Source organism: Ilyonectria robusta (assembly GCF_021365365.1).
Source record: "Ilyonectria robusta strain PMI_751 chromosome Unknown BGZ61scaffold_13, whole genome shotgun sequence".
NCBI lineage: Eukaryota > Fungi > Ascomycota > Sordariomycetes > Hypocreales > Nectriaceae > Ilyonectria > Ilyonectria robusta.
Window position 1 is genome coordinate 1,151,324 of NW_025764447.1, and position 14,369 is coordinate 1,165,692.

General features: G+C 56.3%; 4 protein-coding genes across 4 annotated transcripts; 3 read left to right on the forward strand and 1 right to left on the reverse strand.

Annotated features, from left to right (window-relative positions):
• Positions 1-1,351: 1,351 nt before the first annotated feature.
• Positions 1,352-2,007, forward strand: BGZ61DRAFT_479686 (uncharacterized protein; the record flags this gene model as incomplete). Its single annotated transcript, XM_046249125.1, has 2 exons — positions 1,352-1,518; positions 1,686-2,007. The coding sequence occupies 2 exons, from the start codon at positions 1,352-1,354 to the stop codon at positions 2,005-2,007; spliced, it is 489 nt and encodes a 162-aa protein (XP_046102975.1).
• Positions 2,008-2,089: 82 nt separating this feature from the next.
• On the forward strand, positions 2,090-3,488 carry BGZ61DRAFT_53956 (uncharacterized protein). Its single transcript, XM_046254800.1, has one exon. The coding sequence runs from the start codon at positions 2,373-2,375 to the stop codon at positions 3,249-3,251; it is 879 nt and encodes a 292-aa protein (XP_046102976.1). The 5' UTR covers positions 2,090-2,372; the 3' UTR covers positions 3,252-3,488.
• On the forward strand, positions 3,282-5,754 carry BGZ61DRAFT_53924 (kinase-like domain-containing protein). Its single transcript, XM_046254768.1, has 4 exons — positions 3,282-4,492; positions 4,616-4,679; positions 4,741-4,999; positions 5,087-5,754. The coding sequence occupies exons 1-4, from the start codon at positions 3,727-3,729 to the stop codon at positions 5,525-5,527; spliced, it is 1,530 nt and encodes a 509-aa protein (XP_046102977.1). The 5' UTR covers positions 3,282-3,726; the 3' UTR covers positions 5,528-5,754.
• Positions 5,755-6,393: 639 nt separating this feature from the next.
• BGZ61DRAFT_355781 (uncharacterized protein) lies at positions 6,394-7,662 on the reverse strand (the record flags this gene model as incomplete). Its single annotated transcript, XM_046240738.1, has 3 exons — positions 6,394-7,258; positions 7,332-7,567; positions 7,642-7,662. 3 exons carry the CDS (start codon positions 7,660-7,662, stop codon positions 6,394-6,396), a joined length of 1,122 nt encoding a protein of 373 aa, XP_046102978.1.
• Positions 7,663-14,369: the final 6,707 nt, after the last annotated feature.

The following is a 14,369-nucleotide window of genomic DNA, read 5'->3' on the forward strand; positions in this document are numbered from 1 at the left end:
CTGGTGAGTCTCCTTGTTGTACCTCTGTGCTGCGACTCTTGTTTTGTCCCTCTCGATTGTCTGCGGGCAAGAGCCTCATCATCCACCATCCCGATCCCCCTCCAGTGGCGCCGTTGTCGCAAAAGCCGCAAACGCCTCCCTGCCCCAATCCCCCAATTCCGATTGCCTCTCTACTAAAAAGCGCGTCTTGCGGTACACTTTCGATGTATCGGGATGACTTGTCTGGGGCCTGTCTCAGCCGCCTGGGCGTCTTCGGATCTCCAAGTAGGAAGGACATGGCATAGAAATGACATTATCAGCGTCGCATCCGTTCCGTCACCACATCTATCCTTTTCGTTTACTGCTTATTCCCCGAGCTCCCAGTTGGGTGCCGTCTGGGTGCCTCTATCTATTCCTTGCTCCTCGTGGTTGGATGCGGACAATTTTATCATGCCCGAGCCCATTCCACGCAGACTGTCTGCACCGTCCCCATCACCATCCCCACATCCAAAGTCCCCCTTCAATCCGTCTACGCGAAGAACGCATCCCCTCTCCCCATTTGCCTCTCTGCCTGTACATCGCCTCTTTGACGGCTTGTCTTGTCTTAACCCAGATCGCATCTTTTGCGACGAGCTTCCCTGCAGTTCTACCCTGTCTTTGCGCGGCAATCATGTCGACCAGCGCGTATTGTTGTTGAGCTGACGATTTGCGACAAGGGATCTCCGCTAGACTAAGCAAGCTACTAGCACCCCGTCGACGACGGCTTCTTTTGGTGCCGTGCAGTAACTCAACTAACGACTCGTCCGACGAAACCGACCAGGCCCCGACCGCCCCGCCACCTATTCCCCGTGCTCGCACTCCTTCTCCTCCTCATCACATCACACCAGGTCTTCGTTGCGATAGATCACGACTCGCCTGGAGCGCCAGCATAAACCATCAATCAACAAGTCAATCGATCGATCAATTCAGCGGCCCATTGTCCCCAGAAGGATTGCGCAGCCACATCGCAAGTTTCGACTTTTGCGACGCGACCACCATCGACGCCACCGCCGCTCCCATCGGCGACAACCGCCACCACGATCACCACCACTCTAACCAACACCCAAGGCACAGTGGGTTGAATTCGATCATTGCGCCGCTACAAATCGTGAGCCAAGCCAATCGAACCAGCGCCGAATCGAATACTTATAAGCAGCCTGTGCTGTTTTCCCCTCCTTCACCCCACCTAGACAAGACCAGCACCGCAGAGCTCGATTGCTGTGCTAGGACGAGACGCTCGTCGAGACGGTGCCGAGAGCGATAGTATCGCTCAATTTCGCTTCGATCTTAAATATTTTATTGCGCGAGGACTCGCGACTGCAACACCACAGCCATGAACGGCAGCCAACCCCCCGAAGCGCAACAGCCGACGCCCGAATCACCGGCCGGCACCAATGGGCACAGCAACAACAGCAGTAGCAGCCTGGCAGCCAAGAAGCGCAAGAAGGATGGACTGAAGCCCATCATTACCATGGAGGGATCGGGCCCTCAGACCCCTGGGTACGTATTTTGAACATGCTTCGTTTGTTTATTTGTCGTTGCTTGATTTCCCCATCCCCGGTCTTCCTTGCTCTGCGCTTTCCATTCATACCGTTCGTCTTTGACGATGGGCTCCTGTTTCTTTCCTTGAACGGCAGCACTGCCTAATTTTGTCCTTTTGCGCTCAGGCGGCTGGCGCGTTCCGAGGCCCGCGGAGAACGGACTCCTCTTACCTTGGGTTTCTTCTGCATCTCCGATTACCCTGTTGCTGGGCGGGCCGTCCGTGGCATGTGGCAAGGCCATGGGCATAGACCACGGGCATGGGCATGGGCAGGAGAGAGGTTGGCGGGCATCGACATTGGGAACGAGATTGGCCCCCGGGCCTGCCTTATTGCCTACTACTCCGCCGACTGCGACTGGCCTGAGCTTGGGCCAGGGTACCCAAAGGAAAGCCCAAGCTCAGGCCCGAACCCGAGCCTGATTAAGAGAGCGACCGCACTGCACAGCTAGCTCAGGGAATGGGGGCATCACGTCACAGGGCAAGTGATGGATGGAGTGGGTGGAAACGAGTGTGGACTCCCTCCATCTGCTGCAGGCACTTGACGGACCTTGAAAGTTCGGGGTCTGGTGTGCGTCTTGGGCATCCATCCCGTTGATCTTTTGGTGTCATATACCCACCGGACGAGTTGACGATTGGGCAGTTGACGGTGGCAGTGGGTGGTGCAGTCAGTAGCTCACCACCTGGACCCAGACATGGTGTCGAAGAAGCCGATTCACCGGGTGGTTGGTGAAGATTGGTGAAGATTGGTGCAGGTGGTGGTGTCCCTGCCTGCACAAGGACACTATTACACTGCCACCACCTGACTGGAGTGACGATGGTCCCGCCACCGACTGTTAGCTGCTGCATCGTGTTGATTCTGCCCTACCATCCATCACTGGCCCCTTTGATTATCCTTTCTGTTTGGGGTTTGCTTTTTGGGGAGTATCGGGCATCGGACATTTCACATCTGGCATTTCGCATCTGGCATCGCATCTGGCAGCTGGGCGTTGGCTGGTTCGGCACAGCACAAACGGACCAGCAAGCAAGACGAGACGAAGCGAGCGGCAAGGGATCGTCGTCGGACGGGACGCTCCGTGTCTGGAGTGTGTCTGTCATTGTTTCGCCGCGGCGGCCCTTGGTCTTTGGTTCCTTGGTTCCTTGGTTCCTTGGCCCTATTAGCAGTGGCATCCTCCGCCCTGTTACCGCCTGCAGCCGCCATGGTCCCGTTTTGACCCAAGCAAACCCACTCAAGCCCCCCATTCGTTCATCGCATCCATCCACGGTCCGTCCAGCGTCCCCATCGTCCCAGTGTCCCAGCGTCCCAGCGGTCATCAACCATCGTCCATCGTCTGTCCCGCATCCCGCATTCCCCCAAATCTCACATTCCACCTTGCATCTCTTCTCCCCTCCGCCTCCCCTCGGGCTTTCTTTCTCTCCTTTTGCATCCCGTCCACCGGCTGTCGCTTGTCGCTTTTTTTGCGTCGTGCGCGCGCGCAGCCCGCCCCAGCAACCGGAGAGGAAGCAAAACATTGCTCGTCTTCCCCCACTCTTCTTTCTCTTCTTCACTCGCCTACCCCCCGCCGCTGTCGCCCACTGGCCCGCCTGGCCGACTCTCTCTGTTTATCACCACCTCACCAAAAAAAAACCCACAGCGCGTCTATCACTTAGGAGTGTCGGCCGCCAGCGCGAGCTGCGCCATGTAGAGACGCAATGAGTTTCCTCAAGACAAGGTGGCCCTCTCCCTATCCCGCTCCCTATCCCGCTCCCTGCCCGCTCCCTTGCTCTCCCTCCCCCGCCCCCCCACGCGGCGGTGTCTATCATTGTACCACCACCGTTTGTTGTTGATCTACTGCACTTTGTTTGCCGCTCAGCAGCAGCAAAAGAACGAAGCAGCAGAATCAACATTGGATGGTTGTTTCCCCGCCATTTCCACTTCCCAACCCCAATCCGGCCAAGCCCCCCCCACTACCGTGGCCACCACCAGAGACTCAGGACACACGTTCGCGATGGTTTCATCCCATTGAAGCATCACTCAACCGCAGCAGCTGCTTTGTCATGCTGCTTCGCTTCGCCCCTGTGCCTTTGCCTTCATCTTCGCCTTCATCCTCCTCCTCTTCTTCCTCCGATAACCGTTCCAGCCAACCCTGCTAACGCCTACTCCGCTCCACAGATCCCATCAATTGTCAGCGATGACACACTCCCCATCATCTTCATCCGTCGACGACGCCGCCGAGAACACTGCCGACGAAGAGGATTCCGAAGATTATTGCAAGGGCGGCTACCACCCCGTCCAGGTCGGCGAGAAGTTCAAGGAGGGCAAATACACTGTCGTGCGCAAGCTCGGCTGGGGCCATTTTTCCACCGTCTGGCTCTCCCGCGACAATGTCAGTGGCAAGCACGTCGCCCTCAAGGTCGTCCGTTCTGCCGCCCACTACACCGAGACAGCCATCGACGAGATTAAACTTCTCAATAAGATTGTCCAGGCCAAACCTGACCATCCCGGCCGTAAGCATGTCGTCAGCCTCCTCGACTCGTTTGAGCACAAGGGACCCAATGGCACCCACGTCTGCATGGTGTTCGAGGTCCTGGGCGAGAACCTGCTCGGCTTGATCAAGCGCTGGAACCACCGTGGTATCCCCATGCCCCTCGTCAAGCAGATCACCAAGCAGGTTCTCCTCGGCCTCGACTACCTCCACCGCGAATGCGGTATCATCCACACCGATCTCAAGCCCGAAAACGTCCTCATCGAAATTGGCGATGTCGAGCAGATCGTCAAGCGCGTCGTCAAGCCCGAGACCCCCGACAAAGAGAACAACCGCAATGGCCGCCGCCGCCGGAGGACTCTCATCACAGGCAGTCAGCCTCTGCCCTCACCCCTCAACACCAGCTTCAACCACACCAACCTCTTTCCCTCCCAAGCCGGACATGCTAGCCTTGCTGGCGTGCTCAACGAAGGTATGTCTCCCCTCACGCCCGCTACGCGCCCCCTAGTCCTACTGCGTTGGTTCTGGTTCTGGTTCTGGTCCCGGCGCGGTGTAAACCCCGAAAGTACACTCAACTAACCGCACGCTTTAACAGGCAACAAGTCTAAGGACTCCTCCCCGAAGGCCGAAGATTCCCAGAAGCAGCGAGAGAAGTCTGCGTAAGAACACCACATGGCAATATCTTGGTCTTTGAAATGGAGCTAACTTTACGTCTAACAGGGATCTCCTTAGCCGAGAAGTCTCGGGCATTTCCCTCGACAAGTCGAACTCGCCATCTGCATCCACAGGCGAGAAGCGCAAGGCCGAGGACGCTCACGCCTTCGACATTATCAGCGTCAAGATTGCGGACCTGGGCAATGCCTGCTGGACCAACCACCACTTCACCAACGACATCCAGACAAGGCAATATCGGTCACCCGAGGTGATTCTGGGTGCCAAGTGGGGTGCTAGCACTGACGTCTGGAGCATGGCCGCTATGGTATGACAACCCCAGGACGAGTTGATGTCCCTCCCACGCGTGGTGCGGTCTTGCACGAGACAGAAATTCACTGACTTTTGCGTTTAGGTGTTTGAGCTCATCACGGGTGATTATCTCTTCGACCCTCAATCGGGCACCAAGTACGGTAAAGACGACGACCATATCGCCCAGATTATCGAATTGCTTGGGCCGTTTCCCAAGTCGCTATGTCTTAGCGGTAAGTGGAGCCAGGAGATTTTTAACAGAAAGGGAGAATTGCGCAACATCCACCGCCTTCGGCATTGGGCTCTGCCAGACGTGCTCAGGGAAAAGTACCACTTTAAAGAGGAGGAGGCGAAGCGCATCGCGGATTTCCTGACTCCAAAATTGGAGCTGGTGCCTGAGAAGCGTGCCAACGCAGGCGGCATGGCAGGCCACATATGGTTGGATGACACGCCGGGAATGAAGGGCCTGAAGATTGAGGGCCTGGAAGTTGGCTCACGTGGAGATGGCATCGATGGCTGGGCGACGGAAGTGAGAAAGCGATAAACGGCGGGATACGCTTCAAGAAGTCGCGGACAGAGACGAGCCGGACACCAAAGGTATCAAGAAGCACAATGGTGGGTCTCTCTTGGAGGACTTGCGCAGCTTGTTTGAATCTCGGTATCTTGGTCTTTTTGGGAGATACCTCTTGACCTGGTTATGTGCCCGAAGCGAAGAACAGCGCAGTCTGTCTTGTTACCTCTTGCTTGTTTTTTTTTTGCTGTCTTGTTCAAGACCATTGTCACCTTCTTGAATTGTACGGGCAGATACAAAGCCAGACGTGCTGCCTGATTCTGATATATCGATGGGAAGCTTCTTTACGACAAGGGAATGACAAACAAGAGACGCAGCGGATGAGCACACTATGAGAAGCAGATACTATTCTCGGAGATAGCGGGATGGGGAAATCAAAGGGATATTGATTTTGGGATGGGATGGGATGCGAAGGCAGAAGCAAAGCTATAGATAGACTATGCGGGCATGATTCTTTTTTGATACTGTTTTGATGACTCTCGTTTTATGATCTCGTGGGCATGTCTGTCCGCTACCTTTGCATGAGACAGATGTGACGAGAAGGGGCACGCTATGGGGGGATCGATGTGACTTAAGGGACATGGGAGATGGTGTCGTTGTCGGGAAGAGAGCTCCGTGTATTCTGAAGGCGTCGAGTTGAAAAGGAGGGAGGCCTGACTGGACGATGGCAACCGTTTGGCTTTCTTGCTTCTGCGTTTAGTCGTTGATGGCGAAACTGTCAAGGAAGTCAAAGAGAATTATATAGCGTAGAAAGGATTCAAGATACATTCGACGCCAAAAGGTACCCGTACACGTTGCCAACGTCGTATGTTTTTCATTACATTCCGGTCCACTCAAGCCTATTTCTTACCCTTACCGCGACGCTTCCTCACTGCTGCCGCGGGCCCATCGTTTGACTCCTGCTGCACCTCCTCTAAAATGTGCTCCTTGGCTACATCTACGACGTCATCACTCGACGCATCCTCCGCGTCATCGTCGGTAGTATCCTCCTGCTTCACTGCGGCGTGCTCTGCAGCTTGACCTAGCACCTCGTTAACGATGCGCTTGCCTTCGTCGAGCTCGCCGTTGAGGGTGCCACAGGACATGCACTTCCATGGTCCCAGATCGGATAAGGTCTTGGTGCCTGGGGGGGCCTGGCCGTTGACGAGGCGGCAAGAGTGACATATGAGAACGATGCGATTCTTGACGGCTGTCTCGTCATCGCCGAGGAGTACGTCAAAGATGCGATCGTACCAATGCGGTTCCGAGGGGGTCGCGTTGTATTGCGGGTAACCCGTGGGTGACGGAGGTGCCTGGCCGCCGGGGAAGGCGGAGGGCGCGAACTCGGCATTAGGAGCGAACTCGGCGCCGGGCTCCATCTGGTTCCGAGAGGGCACCGCGGGACCGTCTCTTCGTTGAATATTGGCCGTGGCAGGGGGTGGTATCCGAGTTCGGTTCGAGGCTGCTGGCGCAGCGTTGCCCTTCTTGCCCTTCTGCGGGTTGTCGTCGCCGTCGCCATCGCCGGTTCCCTTCTTCTTGCCCTTGGGCCTACTCTCCTGCCCACCGTACTTCTCGATCAGCTCCATGGTGGAGTCGTATTTGGTGGCATCCTTGAGCTTTTTGATCGTCTTTTCGCGCTCCTGCTGATATTCCTTAAGGTTGGCAGTCAGGCTCTCGATGCGGAATGTGTAGAAGGCGTCAAGGGTCGTGCGGGTCAGGTAGATGCTGCAATTCGGAAAGCGCACGTTAGCTGGGAGGCACTAGGTCGGAAGACGGGGTAGGCAAACGAATATCATACAGGACAGGGCCTCCGACCAAGCCGGTCCACTCATAGGCACCGAGGTTCTTGTACCCGATCACGAGGAGCAGCACGATGGTATAGACGAGGTAGGCGAAAGACAGGTAGAGAGTCCAGAGGACTCGGGCGCGGCGGGAGCTGGAGCGAACACGATCGAGGAGAGATTGAGTGTCGGTGATTTTGGTCGACAGGGTGGAGAGGGTCTTTTCGAATGAGGCGGTTGACGAATCGTCGCCCTGCGAGAAAGAGGGAGCTCCGTTAGCTACAGTATTCCTTTGGGACTGGTCGCTTGCGTGTAAGAGTGACAAACCCTCCAGGGCCAGATGGCCATTTTGTAAAGTCAAAAGCGCGAGGCGCGGGGTCGCGGTGTGTTGCGTGGGCGTGTTGGGAAAAGAGAAGCTTCGGGAGTCTCTGTGTGACGACTTGCTGGAGAGCTGACGAAAAGGAAACGACAAATAGGAACTCGGTACAAAGGAGGGGATGAAGGGACCTAGGAAAGAACTGTAGCAGGGCAAGGAAAAAGAAGACGATGAAGAACAAGAAGAAGAAGGAGAAGAAGAAGAGCACTGCCTGACGTAGGCGCTGTAAGGGTCCTGAATGAGCGTGGCCTTTTGTGCTGGGGGTGAATTGAAGTTGAAGTGAAGTAAGTGAAGTGAAGTGAGGTGATGTGTTTGAAGTGCGAAAGTGCAGGTGTGCGCACAGCCTACGGTAGACGTGGATATACATAGTACCTACGTAGCTACTTTTAGTGACCTCATCCAGGGAAGACACATGCGCATGCAGGGCAGCTTCTCCTCTGACCTGAAAGAGAGGGTCCGACAGGGAAGGAGGTACAGTGCTGTACGTAGCACGCACAGCGCACCCACTTCAGCTGTGAGCGTCAAGCCACACCTGACAAGGTTAGTTAGGTTCCATTCCTCCTCCCTCCCTCCCCTGTAACCCACTGCGACAGCCACTGCGACAGCCACTGTGAGCACTAGCCACAGGGGGATGGAATCCTTCCAGGTGCCAAAAACCCTCCTAGCACAGCCCGGTAGGTACCCTGGCGGCTGCTGATCTGCTCGCTCGTCCGGAATTATTACCCTGGTGGTACTCCGTACGTACGTGTACGTATCCAATCCGTCTTGAACGAACGAACCCATCTCCTTTCCCTACGTATTCCCTCTCATTAATCCCCAAATCTTCACCACGAGCGCCATGCGCGTGCTCTTTCGAGCTATTTCCATTTCCTGCAACTCTTGATTTCTCTTCAGTTGCTGTCCCTTCTTTCGTTTGCGCTGCATGCGCCACCTCGCCTTTCATCCCCAACGACGACGGGACGCTACGATTGCAACGTAAGCTTCACGAGGCTGTGATCTCCCAACGAGAGCCGCCATAATGTTGCAAGTCAGTCTATATCCCTCCTCTTCCCTCCCCACTGTAACTACGAGCCAGTAACTAATGCGACCTCTCTACAGCGATTCCGAGGCGTCATCGACCGCACCATCGCCGAGGAGCAGGCCCGTCAGAACCCGGAATCCTCCTCACTATCTCGAACCGCTTCGACCTCGTCGCGTAAGGGCGATGCCTCGCCTGCTAGGAGATCCCGTGCTAAGAAGCAATCCTCCGATGTTTCTGATGCTGCGCCCAACCCCGATCCTGCTGTCTTTGAGGCCGCCTTCGTAATCGACGACAGCGACGAGCCGAGCCGATCTGGCACCCCGAAACCCCCCGTAGACAAGGACTCAACCGATGAGAAGTCTTCTACCCAATCCAATGGCTCGGACGAGAAGAGTTCCGAGGCTCGATCTGCCAAGAAAGATCCTACGAACGACAAGACGCAAGATGCCCCTGGAGACGCTTCCGCTGCTGCCTCTAAGAAGCCGGACTCTGGTGCTTCCAAGCCGGCTGCAGAAATAACTCCAGAGATTAGACAGAGGCTGCGCAAGCTGGAGAAGCTCGAGGCCACGTATCCAGGTAAGGAAGCCCACCTGGTTCAGTCTATAAAACAGAGGCTGATGACTACTATTTAGAGCTCCTACGATCCTACCGAGTAGCCCATCGACGTGCTACCGCAATCGAACCTTTTGAAAAGGCCCTCCGCGAGAACACCCCCTTGACCTCCATCGCCGACCCCGACTCCTTGATCGAGTACCTAAATCAGCTGAACCAGCGCGGTGATATGGTCATGCAGGAACTCAAGCGAGTGACTACAGAAAAGGACGAACTCCAGAAGAAGCATGACAAGGCCGAGGAGAAGGCCAAAAAACTGGAGGAGGAGCTCGAGAGTGTCAGGGCTGGCGAAAAGGACGACACCGAGAAGCACAAAGACGGCCAGGACGACAAGACTGAAGATGTCACCGAAAAGGTCAAGTCCCCTGTCGCATCCGTCATAGGCATGTTCTCGCCAAAGCAGAAAGCGCAAAAGTCCTTCAGCGAACCTACCCCAGACAAGGAGGACAGCGGGGACCTCTTCTCCTACGAGGATGAGGTGCCCCAGCTCCAGGCCGAGGTCGCCTCCAAGTCAGAGGAGATTGACAAGCTCAAGAACGAGGTCGAGATCCTGCAAAAGGAGTTGTCGACCGTCAAGGAGAACAGTGCTGGCCTAGTTGAGAGCCTCGAGAATGCCACCCGCGAGCTCAGCGAATCCCGCGACTCTTCGGCTACCCAGGAGTCTCTGCAAACTCAACTTGATGCCCGGAACAAGGAGATCACGAACCTAAACAAGCGCTTAAGCGAGGCACGAACCCAGCTGAAACAGCTCGAGGAGGACAAAGATTCGCAAGAGTCCAAGGTTAAGGAGGCTGAGGCTTCGTTGGCTACTTCGGACAAGCGAGCGAGCGAGCTCCATGCTGAGCTGACCAAGGCCTCCAACGCAAAGACAATTTCTAAGAAACTCATCGACGATCTCAACGCCCAAATTGAGGTCCTGAAGAAGGACAAATCCGAAAGCCAGAAAAAGCTCGACGAACTAACTAAGAAGTTGGAGTCTCAGCCCGCTCCCACCACAGCCCCCTCTGTGGCAGTTCCTACTTCTCAGCCCATAGCTGCCGCATCCACACCCGGTGCTGGTGGTTCTAAGAAGAAGAACAAGAAGAAGAAGGGTAAGGGGGGTGCTGGAGGAGCCTCAGCTCCAGCCCCTGAGTCGCGGGCTCAGACTCCTGAGCCGGCACAAGAGACACCTGATGAGGGACCTGGAACTGCTGCGCTCGAGGCTGAGATTTCCAAGCTCAAGGAGGAGGTGGCCGAGAAGGATGGTCAGATCGAGCGCCTGGCCAAGAGGCGCAAGACGGAAGAGGATCTGCGGGAGGAGATTGAGTCGCTACAAGAGAACCTGATTGCCGTTGGCCAAGATCACGTCGAGGCCAAGCAGAAGATTAAGGAACTCGAAGCTGAGAAGGTGGATTTGAAGTCGCAGATCGCCGAGCTCGAGAAGAAGATGGCCTCGTCTGCCTCGAATGCGAAGGCTAGTTCGAAGTTGCAGAGCGAGATGGGTGCTATTCAGCGCGAGTACGAGGACCTCAAAGACAAGACGGCCACACTGCAGGCCGACCTCGGCGCCGCGCAGCAGCTAGCACAGAACCGCTACAAAGACCTCACAGACCTGCGCGAGGTGCTACAAAAGGCGCAACCGGAGCTGAGGAGCCTGCGCCAGGAGTCAGCTACGCTTAAGACTACCAAGGAGGAGCTGGCAGCCAAGGCCAAGGAACTCAAGGATATGGAGAAGCGGGAGAAGGACCTCAAGAGGGACCTTACCCGCGCCCAGCAGATCTCGTCCGACCGCGAGACGGAGATCAAGGGCCTGCAGGAGCGCTTGACGACCGAGACGAACAACAAACTCCGTCTTGAGGACGCCCAACGCGTATCTGGACGCGACATCCGCCGGGCCGAAGCCGAAAAGGTCGAGTTAAGCGCCAAGGCAGAGAAGATGGAGCGAGAGCTCCAGGGAGTGCAGGATGAGTTGACTAAGCTACGACCGCGAGTCAAGGAGCTTGAGGAGCAGCTGCACAAGCTGAAGCGCGAGAAGACGGCCATGCAGGAGGAGGTAGACTTTAAGGGGCAACAGTACACCAATGCTCAGGGCCTCCTAAGCAGCATGCGTGACCAGACCGCTGAGATGTCGGTACAGCTCAAGGAGTCCAAGTCGCAAGCGGAGTCTCTCGAGGAGGAGTTGGCTGAGGTACAGCGACTGCTTCAGGAGCGCACGCGCGAAGGCGAGACGATGCGACGTCTACTAGCAGATGTGGACGAGCGCGCCGACAACAAGGTGCGAGACATGCGGGCGCGGATGGAGGCAGCCATTGAGGAACGCGACCGCATCGAGGACGAGTCGAGCACACTGGGGCGGCGCAAGGCCCGCGAGACGGAGGACCTGAAGCAGAAGGTGCGCGACCTCGAGCGCGAAATCAAGACGCTGGGCAACGAGCGCGACGAGCTGGAGCAGCGTGAGAAGGAGTGGCGACGCCGGCGCGAAGAGCTCGAGTCGGTCGAGGAGAAGGCCGAGGCGGAGACGGCGGAGATGCGCACGACTGTGTCGCAACTGCGCACCGCGCTCGACGCATCCGAGAACCAGGTGCGCGATGTCGAGAAGCAGCGCGCCGAGCTGCGACGCATGCTGGACGAGGCCCGCGTCCGCTACGAGAAGCTGTCTAAAGACCTCAAGGCGGCCCAGACCAAGCTCGTGGCCAGCTCCAGCCGGAGCTCCTTCGACTCGGTCCGCAGCGGGGCCAACGGGTCGCCGGCCAGCGGCAGCAGCGGAAGCGGTGCCCCGGAGACGCTCTACCTCAAGACGATCCTGCTGCAGTTCCTGGAGCAGAAGGACAGCAAGCTACGCGCACAACTGGTCCCGGTGCTGGGAAAGCTGCTGCGATTCGACAAGTAAGTCACCCCTATTCCCTTGCTCGCCCTAGACGGTGCTACCTGACCTCTGGTTGTGGAAAATGACATATACTGACTGAGTTGCTCTGCAGAGCCGACGAACAAAAGTGGCAGAAGGCGGTCCAGCACATCAATGTGCAGTAGTGATGAGCAAGGATACGGTTTTGGATAGCCAGCCAGCCAGCCAGCCAACCAACGGATGGATCCTCTGGGCCATCGGCGAGTATAGCAGTACGCGTGTGTGCGGACAGTGTAGAATTACTGTGAGATAGCAAGGGAACTAAAGAAAGACCCCGAGATCCGTTCCATCGAGGACGACTACTTCCGGCGATAGACGGGAAATTTAGGAACGAAATGGCGGGACAGAGATGGCTTCTACACCCACATGTTAGACATTTAATCACATCCCATCCCTTGTCTTCGTATTCCACTCAAGGAAGGATTCCGGTGACGATATCGCTTGCTGCGTGAGGTTCTGCGTAGGAGTCGGCACTTTGAATCAGTTTCGCACCCCCCAAGTTTAACGAGCAACCCAAAACAAGACATTCTTAGCATGTCGTGAGGCATCAGTAGAACGATAGTCTGCGAGAGAATCTAGTTAATTTCAGACAGGGTACCTCTGGTCAAGTACGGCGCTTCCTGGTCAACAATGCCGTCATCACGAGCACGTCGCTGCAGTTCGGGAGTAAGACGGCCGAGGAGATGCGGCGCAACATGTTTGAGGACGAGAAGAGCCCGCTCCTTCATAGCGGCTGCGTTCCTGCCGATGCTACAGAATAGCAGCGAGCCACACAAGAGATGGTCGGGCAGGCACCGTCACTAACATCAATCAAACCGGGAAAGCACCACCCGGGCGTACACTGCCTCTCTCCGAGGGGGACGCAAGCCACACTCCCACAAAGCTCAAGCCACAATGCAACCCAGTCCGTCGGTAAAGCCAAGGTCAAGACAAGCTCGAAAAAACCCAAACGTCGTCTCCACGACACCCGCTTCCTCCCTTCTCTTGGGCCCCGTTTCGTTCCCCACCGAATCTAAACCCCGTCTGTCGACCCTCTCACCGAAGAACCCATACCCTTGCCCCTCCTGCTTCACCTCTCCCACACACTGTCTTGGCTCCCGCCTATGTACCCATCCGCTGAGCTCCCGCCGGACAGTACATCTTGCACCCACCCTTCGTTCAGTGTTCTAGAAAGAAACGCTACATTAGCTTCCACCTCGGCCAACACATCCTTCCCCTTCTTAGAGCTGATTGATAACCCCCCCCCCCCCCTGCCTGGTCTGCTGCATCGCTCCCGCATCCTGCGAGCGGCAACGCCCGCCGTCAGCATCCTGGGTCCCGGGTCTCGAGGCACGCTTAACCTCTAGAGGCAGCGAGTCGATTCGTAGGGCTGAATTGGCCATCTGGGATGCTTCGTGGTGATGCGCATCTCTGCTCAGCTGCTGCGAGCTGTTGGCGCGAGATCTTGAGCTACCCGAGCCCTTTCGGCAATGTTCGGCTACTGGTCCATCACAACGGACTTCGATGACCGCCACACAAGATCACATTCACACGTCTAGTAGCTTGCAAATGATTTCTCAACTTCAGAATATATCCATTCCGTCACCAGTCTACCTAAGAAGTGGCCTTTCAATGCGTGGCTGTCGGCCTCGGTCCAGCGGGTTGTGCCACCGACCCTCCAATCGCCCCTAGCAGAGCGGGCCCTTTTGCCACGCATTGTCAATTCATCTCAAGATGACTTGAACAAGACCTGAATCAGGTCCAGGTCCTCCTTCATGGAGAGACCATCCACGACTCCCGCGGTCAAATCCAGCCGCTTCATCAACCTCTTGCCCAATCCAGGGGAACAAATGGTTTTGCCCCCTCTCCGCTGATTGACCCAGCGAGGGTGCCGTGACTATAAACAAAACGCCATACATGCATCCACCGTCCCGCCATGCCAATATCCTCGAGCCCAAAAAGCACTCTCGTCCCATATAAGATTCCGAGGGCAAGGAGCAAAGTGTAAAAGGAGAAAAGAAAAAGAAAAGGGTGGAGTGGTGTGACGTGATCGCATAGGGGGTCAGGTGTATATCGCACTCCGGGTATCATGGTAGTAATCCCTTATGCTCTGGTGTATCGTTCAAGAACTGTGCCGTGATGCCAAGTAGTGCCCGTGGTGTCATGCAAAAGCAGGGAAATAA

What these genes read in the sequence shown, in the direction of transcription:
- BGZ61DRAFT_53956 (XM_046254800.1), top strand. Translation starts at nt 2,373, where the DNA reads ATGGTCCCGCCACCGACTGTTAGCTGCTGCATCGTGTTGATTCTGCCC.
- BGZ61DRAFT_53924 (XM_046254768.1), top strand. Translation starts at nt 3,727, where the DNA reads ATGACACACTCCCCATCATCTTCATCCGTCGACGACGCCGCCGAGAAC. An exon ending in TGCTGGCGTGCTCAACGAAG is followed by an intron (nt 4,493 to 4,615) that starts GTATGTCTCCCC and finishes ACGCTTTAACAG; the next exon opens with GCAACAAGTCTAAGGACTCC. An exon ending in TCTGGAGCATGGCCGCTATG is followed by an intron (nt 5,000 to 5,086) that starts GTATGACAACCC and finishes TTTTGCGTTTAG; the next exon opens with GTGTTTGAGCTCATCACGGG.